Source organism: Xenopus tropicalis, chromosome 10 (assembly GCF_000004195.4).
Source record: "Xenopus tropicalis strain Nigerian chromosome 10, UCB_Xtro_10.0, whole genome shotgun sequence".
NCBI classification, from domain to species: Eukaryota; Metazoa; Chordata; class Amphibia; order Anura; family Pipidae; genus Xenopus; species Xenopus tropicalis.
In genome coordinates this window covers 47,333,358-47,360,323 of record NC_030686.2, presented here as the reverse complement: position 1 = coordinate 47,360,323, position 26,966 = coordinate 47,333,358, and the positions used below count along the sequence as shown (strand labels likewise).

Here is a 26,966-nt window from a genome sequence, read left to right as displayed (position 1 = left end):
TTATACATATGGGTAGGGGGTGCCATAGTGTTTCCCTTAGACAGTGTAGTATGGGGGTACAGCTTATTGTGTGCCCAGAACATTCCTTCTCTGTATATTTGTATTTATACATATGGGTAGGGGGTGCCATAGTGTTTCCCTTAGACAGTACAGTATGGGGGTACAGCTTATTGTGTGCCCAGAACATTCCTTCTCTGTATATTTGTATTTATACATATGGGTAGGAGGTGCCATAGTGTTTCCCATAGACAGTATAGTATGGGGGTACAGCTTATTGTGTGCCCAGAACATTCCTTCTCTGTATATTTGTATTTATACATATGGGTAGGGGGTGCCATAGTGTTCCCCCTAAACAGTACAGTATGACGGTACACCCCAGTGTGTAGTACTTACTTCAATCGTTACCAGCCTCCTGATGAAGATATCCAGCCTGGAGAAGACCATGATGGCGGGGAAGTCCCAGGTTTTGGGCTCTTCTCCATCTCTGAAATACGTTTTCAGGGTCTCCCTTTTCTCTTGGAATGTGCTGACAAGTAATCGTAGGATGCTGAGGGCTTCTTGCACTTTGCCCAGACTCTCTTCAACTTCTCCCTTCAGAAGGTCCTCTGGGCCCAAATAGCTCCGAGCCTGTGGGCAGAAAAGGAGGCACATTACCATCCAATCATATAAAGGCTTCCAATCAGGAAATGGCTTTACCAATGAAATGGCGGGATGATCAGAGCCTGAAGCAGTCGGTGTCTGTGTATACCACCATTTTGTTTGTATTAAAGGGAAATAGATCATGTGACCTTTACTACTCAAGCACAAATGAGTATGGGGGTCTCCTACCTGCTGGATGAAGAGGTTGCACACTTCTTGCATTAACACGATGATCTGATCCGGGGTGTTGTAATGTTTGGAGCGGGACCACAGCAAGCAGATCACATGCATCAAGCCGGCAATGTGCGGTTTCACCTCGTTGAATTCGACGTTCTCGATGTTTTCAAAATGGCGCTGAAGGGGCTTTAGGTGCAGATTAATGTCCTCTGCCTCTGCCAGAGCTGCAAACATATAAACACGTTCCACCTCATCCATGTTAAAAAAAAACCAGCCCCAGTGTTGTACCCCTGACATAATTCATACAGATAAAAGAAGGAGGATCATAATATGGCTGTAAATACACGGTGGGGGTCAGTCTGCCCAATGAGGGAGTCACTTTTGTACATGAGTGATATTAAAGGGGTTGTTCAATTTTGAGACAGTTTGATTGGTCTTCATTTTTTATTATATATGTGTTTTTTTTATTATTTGTTCAGCAGCTCTCCAGTTTGTAATTTTAGTGGTTATCTGGTTGCTAGGGTCCAAATTACCTTAGTGACCAGTGACTTGCTAAGGTACTTGCAATGAGAGACTGAATAGAAAGTAATAAAAAGTAATAATAACAATAACATTGTAGCCTACTGTTCATATACAATATGTGGCCTTTAGTTAAAAATGTAAGGATGCTAAACAACAACTCAGGGGAAAATCTACCTACCTATAACTCAGCCTTGTGCCTTTATATGGGCACAGAACCCCTCAGTGACTGCTAATATCCTTATCATTTACAGTAGGGGGTACATTATCCCTTATAATACATGAGTGATACTCAGAGTTCCCTGTATAACTCAGCCTGCAGCCTTGTGCCTTTATATGGGGGGCACAGAACCCCTCAGTGACTGCTAATATCCTTATCATTTACAGTAGGGGGTACATTATCCCTTATAATACATGAGTGATACTCAGAGTTCCCTGTATAACTCAGCCTGCAGCCTTGTGCCTTTATATGGGGGGCACAGAACCCCTCAGTGACTGCTAATATCCTTATCATTTACAGTAGGGGGTACATTATCCCTTATAATACATGAGTGATACTCAGAGTTCCCTGTATAACTCAGCCTGCAGCCTTGTGCCTTTATATGGGGGGCACAGAACCCCTCAGTGACTGCTAATATCCTTATCATTTACAGTAGGGGGTACATTATCCCTTATAATACATGAGTGATGTATTCCCCACCCGGGACACTTACCTGCTACTACATCTCTAAACAGGGCCTTGAATGCTGGGAAGTAGCAACTTTGGACCCTCTCCAGAAGCTCCGCCATTTTTCGCACCCTGGTCATTCTCAGCTGATTGTGGATACATTCTAGGTCTGCATATCTGCACCGTGAGAAACACACAACAGATGATAATTCACAGGTACAGGTATAGGACCCGTTATCCAGAATGCTCGGGACCAAGGCTATTCTGGATAAGGGGTCTTTCCGTAATTTGGATCTCTGTACCTTAAGTCTACTAAAAAATCAATAAAACATTAATTAAACCCAATGGGAATGTTTTGCATCCAATAAGGATTAATTATATCTTAGTTGGGATCAAGTACAGGTACTGTTTTATTATTACAGAGGAAAGGGAATCATTTAACCATTAAATAAACCCAATAGGGCTGTTCTGCCCCAATAAGGGGTAATTATATCTTAGTTGGGATCAAGTACAGGTACTGTTTTATTATTACAGAGAAAAGGGAATCATTTAACCATTAAATAAACCCAATAGGGCTGTTCTGTCCCAATAAGGGGTAATTATATCTTAGTTGGGATCAAGTACAGGTCCTGTTTTATTATTACAGAGAAAAGGGAATCATTTAACCATGAAATAATCCCAATAGGGCTGTTCTGCCCCAATAAGGGGTAATTATATCTTAGTTGGGATCAAGTACAGGTACTGTTTTATTATTACAGAGAAAAGGGAATCATTTAACCATTAAATAAACCCAATAGGGCTGTTCTGTCCCGATAAGGGGTAATTATATCTTAGTTGGGATCAAGTACAGGTCCTGTTTTATTATTACAGAGAAAAGGGAATCATTTAACCATGAAATAAACCCAATAGGGCTGTTCTGCCCCAATAAGGGGTAATTATATCTTAGTTGGGATCAAGTACAGGTACTGTTTTATTATTACAGAGAAAAAGGAAATCAGTTTTAAAATTCTGTATTATTTGATTAAAATGGAGTCTATGGCAGACAGGCTTTCCATAATTCAGAGCTTTCTGGATAATAGGTTTCCGGATAAGGAATCCAATACCTGTATAACCAGTGTTCAACTACAACATTCAACCTGAGATATGACATCGTTTTTATGGCTACCAACTAAGTATTAGATTTATACGCTTTATATCCCTCACTGGGGTACCATCTATTAATGTAGGGGGGACTCAGCTTTTCTGTAGTGGATTTTATCCCTTATTGTATTAAGGAATACTTAATTTAAAAAAAAAAATGAAATGGATTTTAAAGGCTGGAGCAGTAGATGGAAGCCTGCGTGGGCCAAAGTCACCTTGGAGGATTTACACATCATTCTTAATTTCAGCAGAATAAATAGCGGGAAAGATAAGGGGTGAGGCTGAGGGTAAGTACTTACAGTGGGAGATGGGAAGAATGAGAAGGAGCTTATCCAATAAGTAATGGGGGTGGCTAAAAATAGCTTGGACAATTCCTCGGTTCAAATCCTCTGAACTAATCAGCAATGCAGAGCGGCGGGGAAACGCAGGGTAATTTGATGTTGGAGATGCAGTTTAATCACATGAAGCAACAGTGTTCTGACTCCGCACAAATAGACTCTTCAGGGCAAGGCGGAATTTTATCCCAGATCTCATTAAAGAGGAAATATTGTCTCCTTCAAATAGTAAGCTATGAGGGTACAGCTTATTGTGTGCCCAGAGCATTCCTTCTCTGTATATTTGTATTTATACATATGGGTAGGAGGTGCCATAGTGTTTCCCTTAGACAGTACAGTATGAGGGTACAGCTTATTGTGTGCCCAGAGCATTCCTTCTCTGTATATTTGTATTTATACATATGGGTAGGGGGTGCCATAGTGTTTCCCTTAGACAGTACAGTATCGGGGTACAGCTTATTGTGTGCCCAGAGCATTCCTTCTCTGTATATTTGTATTTATACATATGGGTAGGAGGTGCCATAGTGTTTCCCTTAGACAGTACAGTATGGGGGTACAGCTTATTGTGTGCCCAGAGCATTCCTTCTCTGTATATTTGTATTTATACATATGGGTAGGGGGTGCCATAGTGTTTCCCTTAGACAGTACAGTATGGGGGTACAGCTTATTGTGTGCCCAGAGCATTCCTTCTCTGTATATTTGTATTTATACATATGGGTAGGAGGTGCCATAGTGTTTCCCTTAGACAGTACAGTATGGGGGTACAGCTTATTGTGTGCCCAGAGCATTCCTTCTCTTTATATTTGTATTTATACATATGGGTAGGAGGTGCCATAGTGTTTCCCTCAGACAGTACAGTATGAGGGTACAGCTTATTGTGTACCCAGAACATTCCCTCTCTGTATATTTGTATTTATACATATGGGTAGGAGGTGCCATAGTGTTTCCCTTAGACAGTACAGTATGGGGGTACAGCTTATTGTGTGCCCAGAACATTCCTTCTCTGTATATTTGTATTTATACATATGGGTAGGAGGTGCCATAGTGTTTCCCTTAGACAGTACAGTATGGAGGTACAGCTTATTGTGTGCCCAGAACATTCCTTCTCTGTATATTTGTATTTATACATATGGGTAGGGGGCGCCATAGTGTTTCCCTTAGACAGTACAGTATGGGGGTACAGCTTATTGTGTGCCCAGAACATTCCTTCTCTGTATATTTGTATTTATACATATGGGTAGGGGGTGCCATAGTGTTTCCCTTAGACAGTACAGTATGGGGTTACAGCTTATTGTGTGCCCAGAACATTCCCTCTCTGTATATTTGTATTTATACATATGGGTAGGAGGTGCCATAGTGTTTCCCTTAGACAGTACAGTATGGAGGTACAGCTTATTGTGTGCCCAGAACATTCCTTCTCTGTATATTTGTATTTATACATATGGGTAGGGGGTGCCATAGTGTTTCCCTTAGACAGTACAGTATGGGGGTACAGCTTATTGTGTGCCCAGAACATTCCTTCTCTGTATATTTGTATTTATACATATGGGTAGGGGGTGCCATAGTGTCTCCCTTAGATAGGAGGGAGCTGCCATATTGTCTACACTACGATCACTAGGGAAGTGAATGCAGACCTGACCACAGAGCTTGCTGATTGTTCATAAGGTGACAAGGTAACAATATGAGATTTTGGAAGGCGAGTTTTACCTGTTCTTCCAGAAATCAATCTCAGCGTTGGGGTTGGGGTTTTTTCCTTGCAGAAGAGGCTCCGATGATTTTTTCTTTAACACTCCGTGTACCTGGTGGCTCCACTGTATGATGGCAGACTCGATGGCGTGGATCATAGTCCGGTCCAACTCATCATTGCTGGGGGTTAGAGAATGAAAGTCAGTGAGGCTTCAGTTTCCCACACACTTTGGTCAAACATCCTGTGCCTCCCAACTGCCCCATTTTTGGGGGGACAGCATCAAATTGTGGCCTGAAAAGCGATGGTGGAAAAAAGGACAAGAGGGGGATCTACAAGAGGAAGGGCGACTCATTCCCCTGAATGAAACCAGCTTACATATGGACTTCTGCTTGGTTGCTATGATAATTAAGGCCTAGCAACCAGACTGCAGATGTTTGAGAGCAGCACCTAAAAAAAAAAAAATTAAAACTAATATAATATATTTTTATAACTAAAAATATTGAGTAATAGGGCTGTGTTGTACTAGGTCTTTTTGACTCATTTTTGACTCATCCCCTTGTCTGAAACTAGCTTACATATGGACTTCTGCTTGGTTGCTATGATAATTAAACCCTAGCAACCAGACTGCAGCTATTTTGAGAGAATAAAAACCGTACAATAACTAAAAATATTGAGCATTAGGGCTATATCGTACTTGGACGCCAACTCACTTTTTCTCATTTTCGTTATCTATGTAATCGACCTTCTCCGAGCCGGCGGGAAGGGGCAGCAGCGTCTTTCCTTTGACCTGGCCGACCATCACAAACGTCCTGCTTTTCAATTGGTTGACGTGGCGCGTGACATCGTCGGACACGACGTGAGGCCAGTTCTGATGGTTTTTCTGATTGGCTAGAATCGGCACCACGACCTACAGGGGGCGACACCAAAGGAGATTATTATCTTGACAATAAGGATAATCATGGTTGGGAACCCTAGCACTGAGTGAGAACACTGGCACGCCAGATTTTCTATATAGGCATCCTAGCAAATAGGTTGGTGGCCAAGCAGGGTAAATCACTTTGCCACCAGTCCCCCCCGCAGACACATGGTCTGTTCCCTTGTTGTTAAACCACTACCAAGTGCCATCATCCTTTATACTTTCTCATTGCAAGAGGTGAAACTTAGAAACTTACGTTTTTCTTTATTCTTATTTTCAAGGCAACAGCGACCTCAAGTGGCTAAAATAAAGCTGCGCAATGAGCCAAAGCCCTACTGGTAATAGGTGCCGTAGATTCAGGTACCGCATCAATGAGCCGAAGCGGTCCCCGATCCGACTAAATTTGTAACCCGCCCGATCGATATCTGGCCAATTAAAAGCCAGATATCGGTCGGGCAGGCCCATCGTTTGTGCCCCTACATGAGCCCATAAGCTCCCAAATCAGTCTAAGGGCCGTGACAGACGAGAAGATTAGTCGCCTGCGACAAATCTACCTTTTCGCGGGCGCCTAATCTCCCGAAATGCCATCCCACAGGTGAAAATATAAATCCCACTGGCGATTTACATTCTTGCCGGTGGGATGGCATTTACGGGAGATAAATCGCCCACGACAAGGGACATTTGTCGTGGGCAACTAATCTCCCCATGTGCCAGAGCCCTAAGGGACCTATATTGGCAGATACAATCGGCCTGTGTATGACCCCCTTAAGATTATAGCTTTCCTGTTTATTTGTTTTAATATGTATATGGGAAGGAGCTGCCATATTGTTTCCCCTTAGACGATATAAACGAAGGGAATAGTGTATTCTAAAAACCTGTTTTAGGAGCCCATTTTTACGTTAATGAAACCTGTTACTGAGCCTATTGTTCCTGCCAGAGTTGGCGGGGGGGGGGGGGGGTAGGAATTAAAATGAACTAAGTGTCACAATCCCTGTGGTAACAGAGCCATAAATCTTCACTATTGCGGGCAACTAATCTCCCCGACATGCCATCCCACCGGCAAGAATGTAAATCGCCAGGGGGATGGCATACACGTTGCTTCGACTGCCCAAAGTTGCCTCGCAAGGAAACTTCGGGCAGCTTCGGAAAACCAAGCAATGCATTTGCCATTCCAGATTTAACCAGATGCCTCATTGGGGACCCAAAAATATAGTTTGCAAGGGGGTGTCCAGCGGCTCGGTTTTATGCCGCTAAATTTAATAAATGTTTATTGTCATTTATGCTCATCTTTATTATTAGACTGTAAACTATACAATACAATAGATGGTAAGCTTTCCAGCCCAACAGATTGCAAGCTTTTCAGTCCAACAGCCTGTAAGCTTTTCAGTGCAATAGATGGTAAGCTTTCCAGCCCAACAGATTGCGAGCTTTTCAGTTCAACAGCCTGTCAGTTTATTAGTGCAATAGATTGTAAGCTTTTCAGTCGAACAGCCTGTAAGCTTTTCGGTGCAATAGATGGTAAGCTTTCCAGCCCAACAGATTGCGAGCTTTTCAGTCCAACAGCCTGTCACTTTTTTAGTGCAATAGATTGTAAGCTTTTCAGCCGAACAGCCTGTAAGCTTTTCAGTGCAATAGATGGTAAGCTTTCCAGCCCAACAGATTGCGAGCTTTTCAGTTCAACAGCCTGTCAGTTTATTAGTGCAATAGATTGTAAGCTTTTCAGTCGAACAGCCTGTAAGCTTTTCAGTGCAATAGATGGTAAGCTTTCTAGCCCAACAGATTGCGAGCTTTTCAGTCCAACAGCCTGTCACTTTTTTAGTGCAATAGATTGTAAGCTTTTCAGTCGAACAGCCTGTAAGCTTTTCAGTGCAATAGATGGTAAGCTTTCCAGCCCAACAGATTGCGAGCTTTTCAGTCCAACAGCCTGTCAGTTTTTTAGTGCAATAGACTGTAAGCTTTTCAGTCGAACAGCCTGTAAGCTTTTCAGTGCAATAGATGGTAAGCTTTCCAGCCCAACAGATTGCGAGCTTTTCAGTCCAACAGCCTGTCACTTTTTTAGTGCAATAGATTGTAAGCTTTTCAGCCGAACAGCCTGTAAGCTTTTCAGTGCAATAGATGGTAAGCTTTCCAGCCCAACAGATTGCGAGCTTTTCAGTTCAACAGCCTGTCAGTTTATTAGTGCAATAGATTGTAAGCTTTTCAGTCGAACAGCCTGTAAGCTTTTCAGTGCAATAGATGGTAAGCTTTCTAGCCCAACAGATTGCGAGCTTTTCAGTCCAACAGCCTGTCACTTTTTTAGTGCAATAGATTGTAAGCTTTTCAGTCGAACAGCCTGTAAGCTTTTCAGTGCAATAGATGGTAAGCTTTCCAGCCCAACAGATTGCGAGCTTTTCAGTTCAACAGCCTGTCAGTTTATTAGTGCAATAGATTGTAAGCTTTTCAGTCGAACAGCCTGTAAGCTTTTCAGTGCAATAGATGGTAAGCTTTCCAGCCCAACAGATTGCGAGCTTTTCAGTCCAACAGTCTGTCACTTTTTTAGTGCAATAGATTGTAAGCTTTTCAGTCGAACAGCCTGTAAGCTTTTCAGTGCAATAGATGGTAAGCTTTCCAGCCCAACAGATTGCGAGCTTTTCAGTCCAACAGCCTGTCAGTTTTTTAGTGCAATAGACTGTAAGCTTTTCAGTCGAACAGCCTGTAAGCTTTTCAGTGCAATAGATGGTAAGCTTTCCAGCCCAACAGATTGCGAGCTTTTCAGTCCAACAGTCTGTCACTTTTTTAGTGCAATAGATTGTAAGCTTTTCAGTCGAACAGCCTGTAAGCTTTTCAGTGCAATAGATGGTAAGCTTTCCAGCCCAACAGATTGCGAGCTTTTCAGTCCAACAGTCTGTCACTTTTTTAGTGCAATAGATTGTAAGCTTTTCAGTCGAACAGCCTGTAAGCTTTTCAGTGCAATAGATGGTAAGCTTTCCAGCCCAACAGATTGCGAGCTTTTCAGTTCAACAGCCTGTCAGTTTATTAGTGCAATAGATTGTAAGCTTTTCAGTCGAACAGCCTGTAAGCTTTTCAGTGCAATAGATGGTAAGCTTTCCAGCCCAACAGATTGCGAGCTTTTCAGTCCAACAGTCTGTCACTTTTTTAGTGCAATAGATTGTAAGCTTTTCAGTCGAACAGCCTGTAAGCTTTTCAGTGCAATAGATGGTAAGCTTTCCAGCCCAACAGATTGCGAGCTTTTCAGTCCAACAGCCTGTCAGTTTTTTAGTGCAATAGACTGTAAGCTTTTCAGTCGAACAGCCTGTAAGCTTTTCAGTGCAATAGATGGTAAGCTTTCCAGCCCAACAGATTGCGAGCTTTTCAGTCCAACAGTCTGTCACTTTTTTAGTGCAATAGATTGTAAGCTTTTCAGTCGAACAGCCTGTAAGCTTTTCAGTGCAATAGATGGTAAGCTTTCCAGCCCAACAGATTGCGAGCTTTTCAGTCCAACAGTCTGTCACTTTTTTAGTGCAATAGATTGTAAGCTTTTCAGTCGAACAGCCTGTAAGCTTTTCAGTGCAATAGATGGTAAGCTTTCCAGCCCAACAGATTGCGAGCTTTTCAGTCCAACAGCCTGTCAGTTTTTTTAGTGCAATAGACTGTAAGCTTTTCAGTCGAACAGCCTGTAAGCTTTTCAGTGCAATAGATGGTAAGCTTTCCAGCCCAACAGATTGCGAGCTTTTCAGTCCAACAGTCTGTCACTTTTTTAGTGCAATAGATTGTAAGCTTTTCAGTCGAACAGCCTGTAAGCTTTTCAGTGCAATAGATGGTAAGCTTTCCAGCCCAACAGATTGCAAGCTTTTCAGTCCAACAGCCTGTCACTTTTTTAGTGCAATAGATTGTAAGCTTTTCAGTTGAACAGCCTGTAAGCTTTTCAGTCGAACAGCCTGTAAGCTTTTCAGTGCAATAGATGGTAAGCTTTCCAGCCCAACAGATTGCAAGCTTTTCAGTCCAACAGTCTGTCACTTTTTTAGTGCAATAGATTGTAAGCTTTTCAGTTGAACAGCCTGTAAGCTTTTCAGTGCAATAGATGGTAAGCTTTCCAGCCCAACAGATTGCAAGCTTTTCAGTCCAACAGCCTGTAAGCTTTTCAGTGCAATAGATGGTAAGCTTTCCAGCCCAACAGATTGCAAGCTTTTCAGTCCAACAGCCTGTAAGCTTTTCAGTGCAATAGATTGTAAGCTTTTTTTCAGCGCAGACAGCTCACACCTTAGGTCAGTGTTTGCTTACTTGCGTTATCAACAGGTGTCTGCACTTTATCTAAGGTTAAGCAGAGACTGTGTCTCAGAAGACAACAAAGCACGCTGTTTAAAGGGAAAGTTGACCCTTTTGATTGATTTGCTGTCCCGGGAGCATTCTCCGTAAACCTGGATAAATGAGGCAAAAGCTTTGGACAATGACAGCATTATTGCTGCAAAAGGACTACCTGCCCAGCTGTTGCTGAACTATAACTCCTAGAGCCCTCTTTGACAGGGGATTGGGGAGTTTTAGTTCAATAACAGCCGGAGATCCAGTCTGCTTGATGCAGATAATATAGAAATAATCACAGCAATGGATAAGGGGGATTCCCCCCTAGCCCTTACCTCTTCCACCACGGCAGAGAAGTGATCGAGGGGCGAGTAGGACAAGTCGCCGTAGATCAGGCTGCTCTTCATGGCGTCGGCGCTCAGCGGAGAGGTGCTCCTTTTCAGAAAGAAGACGGCTTTGTTTTTGGAACCCTTAGGGAACTCCAGCACCGGTACCAGCAGACCCGCCGGGTTCAGGGTCACCACCAGCAGCAGTTGGTCGGCCTTGTCCAGGAACTCCTGCAGCGTCTGCCGGTATTCCTCCGTGGCGACGCATTTCTGCCACCGGTCCGGTTTAAGTTTCAGCGTTTTTAGCACGTAGTCCTCTAAGAACTGTAATCTCTTGTCTGACGGGGTCGCTGGATCTTCCATGGCGGTTCTTTTGCGGGGTGGGGGTGGGTTCACGTTTCAGTACATGGGTGCCAGGGCTATGGAGAAAGAGAAGAGACAAGAGGACTGCTTTAGTTTGCAGTTGCGGCTGTGACTTTTCTTTTTGCCGCCATGGCAACAGTGTTTGCATTCAACAAGTTGCAAGGAAAGGTTGCTGCTCCAGAGACAATAAGCCCCTCCCCGGGGAGCCGGGGGAGAGTGACAAGGGTAACTACCGTCGTTAAAACTTTCTAACCGCTGATTAACTCGCAGCACTCAATCAGTTCACCTTACAAGCAAAGCTTTTGTTAAACTACAACCCCCAGAAACCTTAAAAAAAATAACTTTTCTGTCAGAATTTGCCAAAAGCAGTGTAGAATATTAACATTTGTTAATGGAGCTTTTAGGTTTGGTGCAAGAAACTTGCAAAACTCCGCCCACAATAAACTTTACTTTCAAGTGGTATCCAATAGCAACCAGGCTGTTGCTTTTGCTGGGCTTGCTGCAGTTGGCTGATCAGAGCTAATTGCTGATTGGTTGCTATGAGTTACTGCTCTAGTGTAAAGGTGGTCATACACCATAGGATCCGGGCCCGGATTTGTGGGGAGGCCACAAAGGCCCGGGCCTAGGGCCGCCCCGCCGTAATGAAAATTTGAAATTTTGGTCCCATATGGAGCAATGGGGACTTCTTCCCACTGCACCCTATGGGAGTTTAAATGCTCGCAGGGGGGAGTGGTTCGTGCGGAGGTGGGGGGCCTTGGGGCACCCGGATTTGAAATCTGGTGCAAGGTTGCCAAATGAGCTGATCTTTCCACTGATATGTTTGACCAAACGACCAAATTACAAGGGGAATGGGACTGTATCAATGAGCCAATGAGGTCCCTGATCCGACGGGAAAATCAAATCTGTCAGATCGACATCTGCCCAATTTTATGTGCCCGTGATTAGGGACCCCGACTTCCCTACTCGACCAATACCTTAGCTGCTCTAGAACAACAGCTCCCCACACTACCTCACCAGAGAGGCTGCCATTTCTTATTATAAGAGAGGACTTCCTGCTTCCCCACAATGCTTTGTGTCATATAAAGTATGACAGGAAATAGGAGCCTGCTTGGGGGGCATGGAAAGAATAGGCAATACCCAATTGCAGCCCTAGCGGCTCTAGAACAATGGCCCCCACACTTGCCCCCTCACAACCCACCCAGAAAGCTTGCCATTACTTGTTATAAGAGAGGACTTCCTGCTCCCCCACAATGCTTTGTGTCATATAAAGTGTGACAGGAAATAGGAGCCTGCTTGGTGGGGGGTTAAAAAACTGGCAATACGCTATGGCAGCCATAGCTGTTCTAGAACAATGCCCCCCCCCCCACACTTGCCTTTTTTAAAGCCTAAAGGTAGGGAAGTCGGGGTCCCTAATTATGGGCACATAAGCTGCCAACTTGGTCGGCAGCTGAAATCTGCCCATGTACAGCCTGCAAGCTCCAAAGAGCACATTTAGCCTTTTCCAGATCAATGAGCCCCACATACTGGGCCACCATATTTGATCTGGCTATTAGGGTTCGATTCGATTTGATTGCTTGGCCTTTAAGCCACACTATAGGAATCACAACGATGGGTATAGGAGCCGTGGGGCCAAGGACTGCATCAATGAGCCAATGTGGCCCCCCCATCTGACGGGTAAATCAAACTTGCCCGATTGACATCTGGCCAATTTTAGGGTAGGCCCGCCGGGGTCCTCATATACAGGCAGATAAGCTGAAAGCTACCTTGTATGGCCACCTTAAAGGGGTGGTTCACCTTTACGGTAACTTTTAGTATGTTATAGAGTGGTCAATACGAAGCAACTTATCAATTGGTCTTTGTTATTTATTTCTTATAAAGTTTTTGATTTATTTGCCTTCCTTTTCTGACTCTTTTCAGCTTTTAAATGGGGGTCACTGACCCCAGAAGCCAAAAAGTTATTGCTCTGTGAGCAGGGCCGCCATCAGGGGGGCACAGGGGGGACAGTTGTCCTGGGCCCAGAAAATTGTGTTGTGAGGGGCCCTGTGATTTCTGACGGCGGCCCTGTCTGTGAGGCTCCAGTTTTATTTTTGTTACTTTTTATTACTTATTTTTCTATTCAGGTCCTTTCCTATCCATATATCAGTCTCTGATTTAAATGACTCCCTGGTTGCTAAAATAATTAGGACCCTAGCAACCACATAGCTGCTGAAACTCCAAATTGGAGAGCTGCTGAACAGTCAAATAACTAAAAAACCACAAGTAATACAAAAATGAAGACCAATAGCAAATTGGCTCAGAATATTACTCTCTACATCATACTAAAAGTTAACTCAAAGGTGAATTTCCTAATTTTTTTCATGTAATTTTAAAGGCAATTCTGACACTTGGCTAAGCTCTGGATCTAGGGACCTTATGGCTGAAGTTGGGGCATTCAGGACCCATGATAACCCCCTGCACCCCTATAATAGGGGACAGTAATTTGCTTGGGGGCCCAGTAGTGATCAGTGACATCCCTATACAAACCAGCGCCAATATAAATGGATCCCTCATCACTAGTTTATTTTCCCTTTGTTCTGATTATATAACATTAGATTAAGTGAAAGGCACAGAGGGAGGGGTAAATTAATAGGTAAGGAAAGAATTGGCGATACCCTATAGCAGCCAGCTCCCCACAATACCTACCCAGAGAGGCTGCCATTTCTTGTTATGAGAGGACTTCCTGCTTTCCCACAATGCTTTGTGTCATATAAAGTGTGACAGGAACTGGGATCCTGCTTGGGGGGCGTGGAAAGAATGGGCAATACCCTATGGCAGCCTTAACTGCTCTAGAACAACAGCTCCCCACACTACCTACCCAGAGAGGCTGTCATTTCTTGTTATGTAGGGGTTTGACAAAAATGGGCCCCGTAGGATAGACACCCCTAGTACAGGCCCAGGGAGGTACTGGTTAATGTGACACTTGGTATGGTCTGGGTTATCATTAGTTAACAGGGAGTATCCCTGCAGTTCGGGTTATAGCTACAGGGTGGTCTGTAAGGTTATAAAAAGGGATGCAGCCATGTGCTGTGGTTGTTCTTTGGCCTGGGACTGGCTCTGGGTAGTGGAACACCCCAGGCTCAGTTATTAAATAGTCAGTTATAGTAATAGGTCGCTCCAGGAGTGACATGTAGGTGCTTAAGCTAGAATGGGTGGATATTGCCCCTCCAGGAGTGGTAGTGGGGTTAAGACCCCCCAGCAATACATCTGCTGGAGTGCAGGGCACACAGTGTCTAGCTAGGTGGATCAAGCCACTGCTAGAAGGGGTCCTACTCTGAGGGTACCTGGGCGTGAGTACCGGGGTGAGTCCTGGAGGTGGGTCAGCCTGGCGAGAGTACCGGGGAGAGCCCTAAGAGAGGGTCTCTCGGCATGAGTACCGGGGGGAGCACCAAAAAGAAAAGGGATCATTTGGTGGGAGTACCGTAGGTTACCCAACAGGAGGGAGGTACTCTTAAGGTGAAGCTGAGGAGAATATGCCCTGTCGATTTGTATGCCACTCCTGGAGACGTCCTACCCAAATAAAGACATTCATCTTATTCATCACAGCCCGTGTGTATCTGGCTCATTCCTGCACCAAGGATCACCTACCCGCTGGTAAGCAACTACCCCAGGGAGGGGCAAGGTACCGGGAGTTGTGTGGAGTCCCTGTGCAAGGCTACAGTGTAATATCAGGTCCCAGGGTGGGAGTTATAGTCCCACAACATAACCCCTGGGCGAGGCACGCCATTTAGAGTGAAGACTCCCTGTTACCCCCATAGTAAGCGGGGGCTCAGGACTCCTGTTAGTGCCAAGGGTAAGCCATAAGGGCACCAGTAGCAGCACTGCCAACTAAAGTGGGCTACAGTTATGAGAGGACTTCCTGCTTTCCCATAATGCTTTGTGTCATATAAAGTATGACAGGAATTGGGAGCCTGCTTGGGGGGTGTGGAAAGAATGGGCAATACCCAATAGCAGCCCTAGCTGCCCCCACAATGGCCCCTAGACTTGTCCCCTCACAACCAGCCCAGAAAGCTTGCCATTACTTGTCATAAAAGAGGACTTCCTGCTTTCCCACAATGCTTTGTGTCATAAAAATTGTGACGGGAATTGGGAGCCTGCTTGGGGTGGGGGGTGGTTGGAATAACTGGCAATACCCTACGGCAGCCCTAGCTGCTCTAGATCAATGCCCCCCCACACTTGCCCATAGGGTTGCCATTTTTTCTGGAAAAAAATGCCGACCCTTTATATATTTGTATTATTTTCCCCTATTAACAACATTGGCACAAGCTTCATTTTTACAGGGCAGAAAACCCTTAGATCCCAACATTCTGGATAACAGGTCCTATATGTACAGAAAATCCAACTGAGCAGCACTCCAGTAGTATTAATATTTATTGTAGAAAGAATAAAATCAATCTGTACTACAGTCACATCAGGTACATGAGGAGTCCCAACATGACTGGGTCACAGCACCATGTAAGGGATCCCAGCACCTACTGCTGTGGCCATGTTGTTACCATAGTAACCAATATATACAAAAGGGACATCTGAAAGATGAGTCTACATTGTTTGGATTTATATATATATATTAACACATTTTCAATTGGCACAGTTTATAGAATCAAAGTATAGTACAGTATATATTATGGATATAGTTATCAGAACCAATGTTTTCTTGCAATAGGGGGAAAAGCCTAATTACATCTGGCTGGTTAAAAAAAAAAATTAAATCAACAAATTCAATTGGTTGAGATAAATTGATAAAATATCCTTAAAAAAAACCCCAAAACACTCGTAATGGGCTGACATTGGAAAGTGTATGTGTTAGGAACAAAGTAACGGGGAAAGAGTTGAGTGACAGCTACAGGGGCAAATGGCAGCGCAACTACTTACATAGAGCCAATCAGCGACCGACACCGAAGGAAGGAGGGAGGGGCGAACGAACGATCATTCGGAACTGGGGGGGAGGGGTGAATGAGCATTCGGAACTGGGAGGGAGAGGAGGGTTCGGCCCACCAATGAAATTGAAGGGGAAGGGATGGGGAAGTTATTGAGGCGGTGATTGGATGGGAGTGAGACGGAGGGGCGGGTCTGGGGAGAAAGTAATTCGCGCTGTTTTGGTGTGGCGCAGTTAGAGACCGCAGCAGTGAGACGGAACCTCGTTTTGGTTCTGCGGTCTGCAACGGGGCCAGGCCCTTTTAACTTGAATACTATATTATAACGTGTCTGACCTGTGTGATTTGATTTTCTTTAATGGTCTGAGACAATGCTGGTAATTTTGGGGCAGGGGTGCTGTGTATTAGCAATGCTAGGGTTATGCCAATGCTCCGGTGGCACAAGACTGGGCATAGGTAGGGCTAGTGTTATAGTGTGCGCCCCAGGGCCTTCCTGGTACTGGTACTGGTGTCTGTTCTACATGCATTCAGTGTTTATTGGTTGTTTACTCAGGTCCTAACTCCAAAGTGTGCAGGTTCCCTGTCAGTTCCGCAGCAGAAAGTTCCGGGGCCCCAAAAGGGCGTCGGTGAAGAGCGGTGCTGGCAGGGGGTTCCCCTGTGTCACGGAGGAGTTTGCCCATACCAGCTGTGCCCACAGTCACTTGGGCCCCATTTTTCACCATTTAGGGACAATGGCTAATTTAGTAGCATACAATTGGTGAAATTGGCCAAAAGTCATTTTTTGTCGCTTTCCTCTTTAGTATCAGAGGGTCCCACTATGTTGGTTCACAGAAGGGACAGATTTTTCACGATTAAGTGACAAAACAAGTGCAAAATTTGGAGAACACCATGCGATTGGGCAAAAGTAACTTTTTTTACTCTGGTCTTAAAGGAACAGTAACACCAAAAAATGAAAGTGTATAAAAGTAACTAAAATATAATGTTCTGCTGCCCTGCACTGGTAAAAGTTGTGTGTTACTTCAGAAAATCTACTATAATTTATATAAATAAGCTGCTGTGTAGCCATGGAGGCAGCCATTCAAAGGAGAAAAGGCACAGGCACAAAGCAGATAACAGATAAAACACCATTGTATTCTACAGAACTTATCTGTTATCTGCTATGTAACCTGTGCCTTTTTTCCAGCTTGAATGGCTGCCTCCATGGCTACACAGCAGCTTATTATATAAATTATAGTAGTGTTACTGTAGCAAACACACCAGTTTTACCAGTGCAGGGCAGCAGTGCATTATATTTTTATTACTTTAAAGCTCTTTCATTTTTTGGTGTTACTGTTCCTTTAATTCCAAAGTGTGCAGGTTCCCTGTCAGTTCCGCAGCAGAAAGTTCCGGGGCCCCAAAAGGGCGTCGGTGAAGAGCGGTGCTGGCAGGGGGTTCCCCTGTGTCACGGAGGTGTTAGACCATACCAGCTGTGCCAACAGGTACCAGGGCCATATTTTTACCATTTAAAAAAAAATGGCTAATTTTGGAGAAGACCAGGTTTTTAACAATTTAGGGACAAAACAAAGGCGAATTTAGGTTTAGGAGACAGAGTGAAATTGACAAATAGTAACTTTTAACTCTTTGGTTTACACTAAATCTGATGTGTGCAGGTTCCCTGTCAGTTCCACAGCAGAAAGTGGTGAAGACCGGTGCTGGCAGGGGGTTCCCCTGTTTCACGGAGGAGTTTGACCATACCAGCTGTGCCCACGGTTACACCTCAAGCAACTTTATCAATCTTATAAGATTATTCTTATTTTTTTGTGCAAACAAGGGCAAGATTTGTCACAGTTTATGAACGAAATAAGCTCAAATGTAGGAAAAGATTGAAACTGGCTAAAAGTAATTACATTTAAAGGCTCCTTTTTCCCTCTGCAGTGGCATAAGACGGTGCCGGTGTATTTTGTGCAAATTGGGGATACATTTTTTATAAAAAGGGCTATTTTAGGAGGAGCTTATGGCTAAAATTGACCAAAAGTAATCTTGAGACTTCAGTCCAAACTCTGAAGTGTGTGGGTTCTCCCATAAGAGCATCGGTAAAGACATGGAAGGGTTTCCCCCCCTGTTAGACCACACCAGCTTTTACCCATAAACAGACTTTATTATTGTTATTTTGAGTTCCAGTCTGGCGTTTTATTATCACAGTTGTGGACAAAATATAGGCTAATTTTGGAGGAAACTGTGAAATTGACCTAAAGTATTCTTGCGTTTTTAGGCTTTTTTTTTTTGCTCTCAGCAGCATTAGAGGTTGCTAGTGTGCTACACAATAACTAGGGTCAGACTCTTTACAAATAAGGGACAAAATAGGACTTCTCTAGGAGAAACTGATAGGCTGAATTGTTTTTTTGGATACAATAAATAGGATCCCAGTGTTTTACATGAAAACTGTCCAGATTATTCCCAATTTAAGACTAAAAAAATAATAGTAATCTTTTAGAATTTTTTATGGTAGCATCGGAGGGTGCCTGTGCAAACAAGGGCCTAACTAAAGTGTGCAGGGATACACGTTTGTCTACAGGGATGACTTTTATAAAGAGTATTGGGTCTTCTCCCACCAACCAATTTGTAAGTTGGCAAAGAAGGGGCAAATGTCACCCCCATTGATGTCCCAAATCTCTGCAGATAGAACAGAGATAATAAAAATGTTGCAAGTTAAGTTCCATCTCCACTATATCTATAAGTGGTACTGGATCTCTACAAACCCTAAATAATGCGGTACAGATGGATTTATCATAGGTCGGCCACCCATATTCATTAAGCCAAAAGAAAAAGACAAAAGGTCTTCTTCACTCACACATTATCAGTACATATAGGACATTAAGACATTTGGTGCTACTAAAAATGCCCCCCCTTTATATAAAACAGGGACTGTGTCCATATATTAGAGTATATTTGAGCTGGCAAACTATGGCAAAGTCATGACCATTAAAAATTCTACTGCTTCATTATGCATTTTTCACAGGGACTATGTTTTACCTGCAACTTGCTTGCTTTCAAGGTTAAAACTCCCCAGTGGTTTTTAATGGCTACCACTGGGATCAACTGACTGTATCTGGAAAGGGTAGGCGGTACAACATGGAGCTGACCACTGCACAGTTATAGAAAAAGCTTAATTTTGTTGGGATGGGGTAGGGGTAAATTTCCCCGATTAGAGGCTGCCTTTTACCTGCACATCTAGGTAAGGTATCTGCAGATCCCTGGTATGGCTGGAGAGTTGGAGACTCTTTTGTCCAAAACCCAACTGCTTTGCAAGTATTCCTGACCCAGGCCCTACCACCTTCAATATCCTTAGGCCATCCTTCAATCATAACATTGTTATCAAGGCATTTGTCTCATGTTATCGGGCACATCAAACACTTGCCCATCCTATTATATGTTTCATGAAAGCTAAATGACAGTGCTTGTGTGTTGTGTCCCATAGGAAACTCAGCATGGATAGGGGCTCCAAGCATCCAGAATTCCCATCAAAATGAAACACAAATGCCCAAGTTCCTCCATCTGCACAACATAGCACCACATTGACTCACCACATTCAACACTCGATAACTAACAATTCCATCAAGAAAACTTTATTACTAAAATCACATATATTTTATTTACAGAAGCTTGCACTTGAATGTTAATAAATCTATAATTCTATGAAATCAAACGTAATGAATTGACTTTTAAAAAAAAGTATTGTTTATTCAGTAAAAGATTGTAAACTTTAGGGGTGGCATCTATCCTCTTGTATAATTCAACAACTTTTTCAGTGACGGGCACATCTGCGTCTGCTGCCACCTAATGCAACAGGTTTGATGGTGCCCCTTCACCGCTCCTACGTTTACGTCTGGAGTAAAGTGCAATTGTCTGCAGAATTTCTTGTTTAAAAATGCAGCTCTTACTTTTACCAGGTAAGTTTTCTGCCACCCCTGGCCGCCTAAGGAAAGGATCCTGTTTCTGGATCTTTTTAAAGTCCGGTTCCATCACATGTGATCCTTAGGTCGGTTCTTTTCATTTGCACATCAATCCGCCCTCATCCTCCCACTTGTCTTCTTAGTCTTCTCTTTATTTACGGGCTTCAAATTCAGAAGCCTGTCTTCAATCCGCCCTCATCCTCCCACTTGTCTTCTTAGTCCAACGTTAATAAGTAAGTTCTTCCTTCAGTCTATTTAAGGTTTTTGTATACGTCTTGGACTGCTTTTTGAATCTCTACTGATAATGGCTCTTCAGGACTGTCTAAAGTAGAAGCAGGCTCTGTTGTAAACAGGAATTTATGTGTGTTCACTCTGTTGTTTTTTGGAGGCTTCACCTCTTTTCTCGAGAGGGCCTCCCAGTCTAAGTTCTGTATAATAATTAGAAAAAGAAGTAGGTTTGTAGCATTCTATTTTCAAGGATTTATATTAACTATTTCTACTATGTCTAAAAGGAAATTCTATGCAAACAGACACAAATATTCAGATTCATCAGTTCTTTGAATATTATGCAAGTTGTCAGTACATACCATGAAGAAACTGCTTTTCTTAACTTCTTCAGCCCCGCTTCCACTTGCTCCAAGGCGCATTCTTGTCCTTGTATCGAAGAGCTGTAAAACAATTGTAAAATATTTAGCCTTTAGATAACAAGCATGATATAACATATGCTACTAATTAGTGATGAGTACATCTGTCCTATTACGCTTTGCAAAAAAACGGCGTCATTTTTTTACGCAGACGTCAATTTTTGGTGGCGTGGCGAATTTTGCCGCCCATTTTGAATAATAATCTGCCAATGACGAAGCCCCAATGCGATTGACTCACCCCTTTCAGTATTCCGCAGGTTTCTGGAGTAAAACTGTCTGGAAATTCTTCCATAGAAGGTTGAAGTGATATACCCAAGTACTGTAAATATAAGAAATTGTATAGTCAGCCACGTTACACATAAAGGCTTTCGCTCCTAAGTCTAGTATATAAGTACTAATAAGTTATACGATTATCCAAAGCAATAAGCCAATTCAGATCATTTGATACCCCATATTTCCGTTACTATAGACATATCTATATTACTTCCAGAAAACAAAAATGTCTATAATGTCTGAGTAAAACATTAAGGATGAATTATATTAAAGTGTCAGAGAAGTCTGTGGGGACCTTGAACATATGGGGACCGTACAAATTTGTTGAATCACCACATTGGTCCCACAGGCTTCTAGTTGGTATATATGAGTTATACAGTATAAGGGAATGCTATTACTGCATATTGGTATAAGAAAATCTGCCATGACAAAGTCTTGTAAAACATGGTTATAGGACTCATTCTAACTGATATACGTTTTACTTACATCCTTCTCAAGCATTTGATAGATCATTAAGCCCACATCTCGCCAGTCTTGAGCCCTGGCCTCGGTCAAGCGCAGAGCGAAAGAGCGGGACAGGTGTCCATGTTTGTACGCAGATACTAAAGTAGAAAGAAAATTGTAAGTTAAAGATCACTTTCTTTAAATTCTCCTTTTTGAAAATGGGCAACGTAAAACCATTGTGTCCTATAGTCTACAATTGTCGAAGGTGAAAGGTTTTTTCATTCTTATAAAGTCTATGGAAAATTCCCACAATCCAGTCAATATTTTTTTTTGTGGTATTTTTTTTTCATCTAAAGATTTGATAAATCTGACCAATAATCGTTATAAAATGTAGTGACTAATATAACACAAAATCAAAACTATATCAGGAATACTTACGATCGTCAGAAAGTCCAAAATCTGCAAGTTTCGCATAGCCGCTGGCATCCAATAGCACGTTCCCCGGCTTCAAATCTCTGCATTAAAGCAAAATCATTTTTTTTTAGTAAAATGGATTAAAGATAAGCAAAAAAAATGGTGAAACGTTTTAGTAAATGCACAAAATCCCGAGGCCCGAATCCCAAAGCTTACCTATGTGCAATATCCTTGTTGTGCAGAAATTGCAAACCAAGGACGATGCATGCTGTATAGAACCTGTGTAGATAAACACAAACATGTGTTAGTCGCTTTATACATACAGAACATTCTAAATGTGAATATGACAAGTTAAATGCTACTTACATTGTTGCTTTCAGCGAAAATGGACCAATGATCAAATGTAACAGTAAACTGCCTTGAGATGCATAGTCCATCACTAGGCACATATGGTGTTCCGACGGGAAATAGGCAGATAAACCTGTCAGGAAATGTTGTTTTTCTGCCGTCACCATCTGGAGGATTTGCAGCTCCATTTTGAGGCTAAAAAATAACATAAAAATGTTAAGGGGTAATAGTTGTCCTTCAAACTGGACTGGGCACGAGTCACTCAGGTATAGGATGCGTTAAACTCTATAGAGCTGTTTACTGTACAAACTTTATAATTTATTATATAAATCAGGGATTCACCAAAAACACTTTTTTCAAGGGAATTCGGATTCGCCTGAACCCCCCAAATCCTTTGTAAGGGATTTGGCTGAATCCTAGTTAGCATGCTATGCGTGGTGAAAAAATTTTCCACTTCCCTGTTTGACAAAAAGTCTCGTGCTTTTTAGGATTCAGTTCGTGGATTCGCCCAAATCCTGGATTCGGTGCATCCCTAATATAAATATAATATCTTTGCAATTCCCACCACCTCCGTTAATACAATCAACTATTGGTTATGGGTTGGGCAGATATAACTTGGGAAAGGATTAAAAAATGTATATAAATCTGCTCAGTGCAGTTTTACTCACTTGGACCTTCCAAATTTACCAATGTCTTCTTTTGGCAGTGTCTTCATGGCAAACATCCGCTTTGTTGCTGTATGTTTCACCAGATACACCTGGATAAGGAGAGAGAGTTAGCTTTGCCTAAATACACTGAAGCCGTAGATGGCATACTGTTAATGAGCGACTGTTTTACTTACCTTTCCGAATCCTCCGCTGCCCAATACAGAATCCAAGGTGAAATCTGTAAAACTTGTATTGGGAGCAAGCTGGACACTGGAAGCAGATAAACAGGAATGGAAGGGTTAGTCACAAAGACACAAATGTTACCATGACAAAGCATTGTAAGCTTAAGGTATCATACCGTTCTTCTACGAGTGGCTTCACTCTGGTGATGTAAGTCCATTCCATCACAGAATCATCATCAATAGAATCATCTTCAACAATCTAAAGAGATACATAAAATACAGATTTTTGGGTTGCAAGTTATGTTTGTATTTATGTAATCTGTGACAAACGCCAATTGTAATATCCTATAAAAAGTCTTTTCGTTATGACATTTACAACTATAACTTATATCATTATTATCTCATAGGGATGACAGTACTTTGTCGGGAGAATTGCGCTCCTAAATAGTTATGAAATGTTAAGTATGTAAACAACAAATGCTAGAAGTTATAAGGGCAGTTGAAAGGCTATATCAGTGATCCCCAACCAGTGCCTCGGGGGCAACATGTTGCTCACCAACCCCTTGGAGGCAAGTTTAGGAGGCATAAAGACCATGTATACTGCCAAAAAGTCTTCTGTAGTAGACATTGACATTGGGCAACTAAATAACCAATCATAGGCCTTCTTGGCCACCACCTAGAAACTTTTTCATGCTTGTGTTGCTCCCCAACTTACATTATATTTAAATGTTGCTCACAGGTAAAAAAAAAAAAAAAAAGGTTTGGGACCCCTGGGCTATAGCTTAAACATGATTGATTTAAGGAGAGAATTTGAGGTCTTCGTGGTGGAAGTAGGTCCAGATAGGCCTGTGTAACAATTATAGGACTTAGATATAATCTGTGTTTTATGTGTCTGAGAAATAATCTCTACTTTAAAATAAAAAACAATCCTATTTTATACACTTACATTTGAAGCACCCTGAAGAATCTGCTTAGTAGTGCTCGGTACAATTGCAGTTGCTTTTTTCTTCTGGTTTTCTATTCGCTCTGAAGATTGTTCAGAGGGACGCTCAGAAGATTCTGGCAACTCAGAAGGTTCTGTAAACATGAAATGAGATGTTATAGACAAACCAATGTGGTAAATATAAATGTTGTTAGCACAGTTCATTCAAGGACAAAATAAATGTAAAAAGGAATAATAAATGAAAACAAATGGTTATTAGGTCAAGCAACTATGGAGCTATAGCTGTTACGTGCTGGTATCTTCAGCTCAAATGATATTTCAAAGAGTATAAATTATTATAATAATGCTCAGATACTGTACCTGGAGGTTTCTCCTCTTCCTTTTCAGGGATGGTGGGTACAACCCATACACTTTCCACTGGCTCAAGAACCTTCTCAATGATTTCCTGTAAAGATGAGAATGATACAGATAGGTTAAGTAGGTCTTAATGATGATAGTAGGTCCAGATAGGCCTGTGTAGCAATTATAGGACTTATGATAGATATAGTCTGTGTTTTACGTGTCAGAGAAATAATCTATACTTGAAAATAAAAAACAATCCTATTTTATACACTTACATTTGAAGCACCCTTAAGAATAGGCTTGGTAGTGCTCGGTACAATTGCCGTTGCTTCTTTCTTCTGGTTCTCTAGTCCCTCATCTAACAAGTCACTTCTAAGGCTTGAAGATTCTTCAGAGGGACTGTCAGACGATTCCGGCAACTCAGAAAGTTCTGTAAACATGAAAATGAGACGTTATAGATAAACCAGTGTGGTAAATATAAATGTCATTAGCACAGTTCATTCAAGGACAAAAGAAATGTAAAAATGATTAATAAATTATAGCAAATGGTCATTAGGTCAAACAACTATGGAGCTATAGCTGTTACATGCTGGTATCTTAAGCTCATATGATATTTCAAAGAGTATAAATTATTATAATAATGCTCAGATACTGTACCTGGAGGTTTCTCCACTTCCTTTATAGGGATGGTGGGTACAACCTCTACACTTTCCACTGGCTCAAGAACCTTCTCAATAATTTCCTGTAAAGATGAGAATGATACAGGTATGTTAAGTAGATAAGGAACAAGGATATAAAACATTTACTTACAGAGATACAGATTTAAGGCCTTAGGCACTAAACATATAACATATACTTGAAATATATAATATTTTGTATAACAAAGTAGTGTGTAGTGGCGCCATTGGAACTAACCTTCTCTTGTGTCATCTGCTCCTGCAGAGGTTCCATGTCTGGGGAAGAGTCTTGTTCAGGAGCCTCAGGTGTTTTTGAAGAATCTAAAGAAGAACCAAACAGAATGTTAAATCCTTCAAAAATATTCTTTCTCCCTTTCTCATTAAGGCTGTGATTCCCTTAATAACGCAACGGTAAGATTCCCTACCTTTCTCCTCGAGTTTCTTCGATACACCTTTTTTAGCTCCATCTTTCTTTCTTATCTTTCGTTTCTAGAAAGTGGAAAAGAAAGGAGAAATGGCTCTTTAACGTGTAATTGATGCAATAGGAATAAACAGTTATAACTCCATGTATTTAGTATCAGTGGTTTGGGATTTTAATAACCATTTGATAAGCCTTAAAAAACTGGGATTAATTTTGACCCTAGGATACGCCTTCAAAGCACTCACTGGTGCCGCACCATTCTATTTAACCACCCTAACCCCCAAGTACCCCCCCAGACGTAACATTCGCTCTACACATGACCTCCTTCTCTCCTCCTCACTCATCACCTCCTCACACTCTCGCATCCAGGACTTCTCACACGCTGCACCCATCCTCTGGAACACCCTTCCCCGTCCCATTAGGCACTGCCAGACTCTCCAGGCCTTTAAACGGTGTCTTAAAATTCAGGCCTATAACCTAAACCCTCAGAAATGCCATTACCCACTGAGCACCCCTAATCTTCCCCCAAACATTCACTAACCACTGGTTTCCACCTCTCACAACGCACTTGCTGTCACTTTACACACCTACATTAACTCTAACGCCATGCTATTTACCCTGACCTTATGTCTCAGCCCCCCCCCTTTTAGAATGTAAGCTCTTGTGAGCAGGGCCCTCCCCCTAGTGTCTCCGATCCTCATCCAAATGCAACTGCAAACCATTTTTGTGAATTGTTTATATGCACACGTTAATTGTTCTGTATTTTGTACCCCTCTATTCTGTAAAGCGCTGTGTAAATTGATGGCACTATATAAATAATAATAATGATAATATAACTCACCACTCGTTTCTTCCCTTTGGTCTTTTGCTTTCGTGTTGGCACAGATTTACTGGTGCCAGACGAAGCCGTTGGGACTGTCTTAGGAGACTCTCGTGGTTTTGAGAAATCTGCAAAATATAGGAATTTTTTTCATATTCATATAATATGGTATTCGTTTGCCTTACCCTTAAATAATGGAAATGCATTGATACAAGAAAATTTAACTCGAACACACTCTAAGGGGCACATTTACTAAAATTCATTTTTTTTCTGCCCCGTTTGCTTCATCGTAAAATTTGTGAAACGCGTTGACGTGCGCAAAAATTTTTACATGCCTAATTTTCGCAGAAGTTTCAAGAAACAATTCGCCAGTGGCGAAATGTGGAAATTCGCTGCGAATCCGTGCCTGGCGAGAAACTGTGCTCATCACTAATTACTACAATGAGGTTCTTTACCTTTTGGAACTTGTATTTTTGTCACAGCTGGTGTTGGAAGACGTCCTGGAAGTTTAGTTCTGCAGGACACCTACAAAGATAAAAACATAATTAATTTTTTATTTAATAGTATTACTAAATTACAAATTCCGCCAATTCTCTCAAAATGTTTTGGCAATGAAACAATACACATATACATGGGAATTCCATCATGTCTTCCAATCAAAGCACTTGAGACATCAAGATAAAGCAACTAACCTGTCCTTCATTCTCCTTGGCCTTTAGCCCCTGTGCCGGCAGTTTATCTGCAGTTTCTCTGCCCGGGGAGGCAACAGGGCGGCGCTTAGGAGCTTCCAGCTGTTTAACAGCCTTTGTTTCAGGTTGTTTGGAAACAACTACCTTTGGAATAACCTTCCTTGGTGTCGTTTCTCTGCCTCTAGGTACCTGTAAAAATATAAAAATACATATTTTCAAGCATTTGGTTAATT

General features: G+C 42.2%; 2 protein-coding genes and 2 long non-coding RNA genes across 4 annotated transcripts in view; all 4 read right to left on the bottom strand.

The window, feature by feature from the left end:
* Positions 1-11,428, bottom strand: part of dnah9 (dynein, axonemal, heavy chain 9) — a 132,226-nt gene extending 120,798 nt beyond the window's left edge. The window contains exons 1-6 of the mRNA XM_031894796.1: positions 10,694-11,428; positions 5,875-6,071; positions 5,185-5,343; positions 2,049-2,179; positions 829-1,040; positions 394-627 (exon numbers count right to left, since the gene is read on the bottom strand). Of these exons, the coding sequence (XP_031750656.1) occupies positions 394-627; positions 829-1,040; positions 2,049-2,179; positions 5,185-5,343; positions 5,875-6,071; positions 10,694-11,047 (1,287 nt within the window). The 5' untranslated portion in view covers positions 11,048-11,428. The remainder of the gene's footprint in view (positions 1-393; positions 628-828; positions 1,041-2,048; positions 2,180-5,184; positions 5,344-5,874; positions 6,072-10,693) is intronic.
* An 8,223-nt stretch (positions 11,429-19,651) lies between these two features.
* LOC116408063 (serine/threonine-protein kinase akt-2-like) lies at positions 19,652-21,075 on the bottom strand. The gene is made up of 3 exons (XM_031894836.1): positions 20,772-21,075; positions 20,477-20,557; positions 19,652-20,317 (listed from the first exon to the last, which is right to left on the bottom strand). Exons 1-3 carry the CDS (start codon positions 20,823-20,825, stop codon positions 20,141-20,143), a joined length of 312 nt encoding a protein of 103 aa, XP_031750696.1. The 5' UTR covers positions 20,826-21,075; the 3' UTR covers positions 19,652-20,140.
* Positions 21,076-21,196: 121 nt separating this feature from the next.
* LOC116408064 lies at positions 21,197-22,891 on the bottom strand. The gene is made up of 4 exons (XR_004220707.1): positions 22,681-22,891; positions 21,881-22,207; positions 21,689-21,765; positions 21,197-21,408 (listed from the first exon to the last, which is right to left on the bottom strand). It is a non-coding gene; the product is annotated as an uncharacterized LOC116408064 (long non-coding RNA).
* A 2,149-nt stretch (positions 22,892-25,040) lies between these two features.
* Positions 25,041-26,613, bottom strand: LOC105945188. Its single transcript, XR_004220715.1, has 4 exons — positions 26,500-26,613; positions 26,066-26,172; positions 25,229-25,292; positions 25,041-25,124 (listed from the first exon to the last, which is right to left on the bottom strand). It is a non-coding gene; the product is annotated as an uncharacterized LOC105945188 (long non-coding RNA).
* Positions 26,614-26,966: the final 353 nt, after the last annotated feature.

Bases quoted from the DNA above. Each gene is read 5' to 3' on its own strand.
- LOC116408063 (XM_031894836.1), bottom strand. From the start codon at position 20,825: ATGGAAGAATTTCCAGACAGTTTTACTCCAGAAACCTGCGGAATACTG. The intron at 20,558-20,771 runs GTGAGTCAATCG...ATTGTTTTACAG, and splicing joins CCTGCGGAATACTGAAAGGG to CTCTTCGATACAAGGACAAG. The intron at 20,318-20,476 runs GTATGTACTGAC...ATTATTATACAG, and splicing joins AGAAAAGCAGTTTCTTCATG to AACTTAGACTGGGAGGCCCT.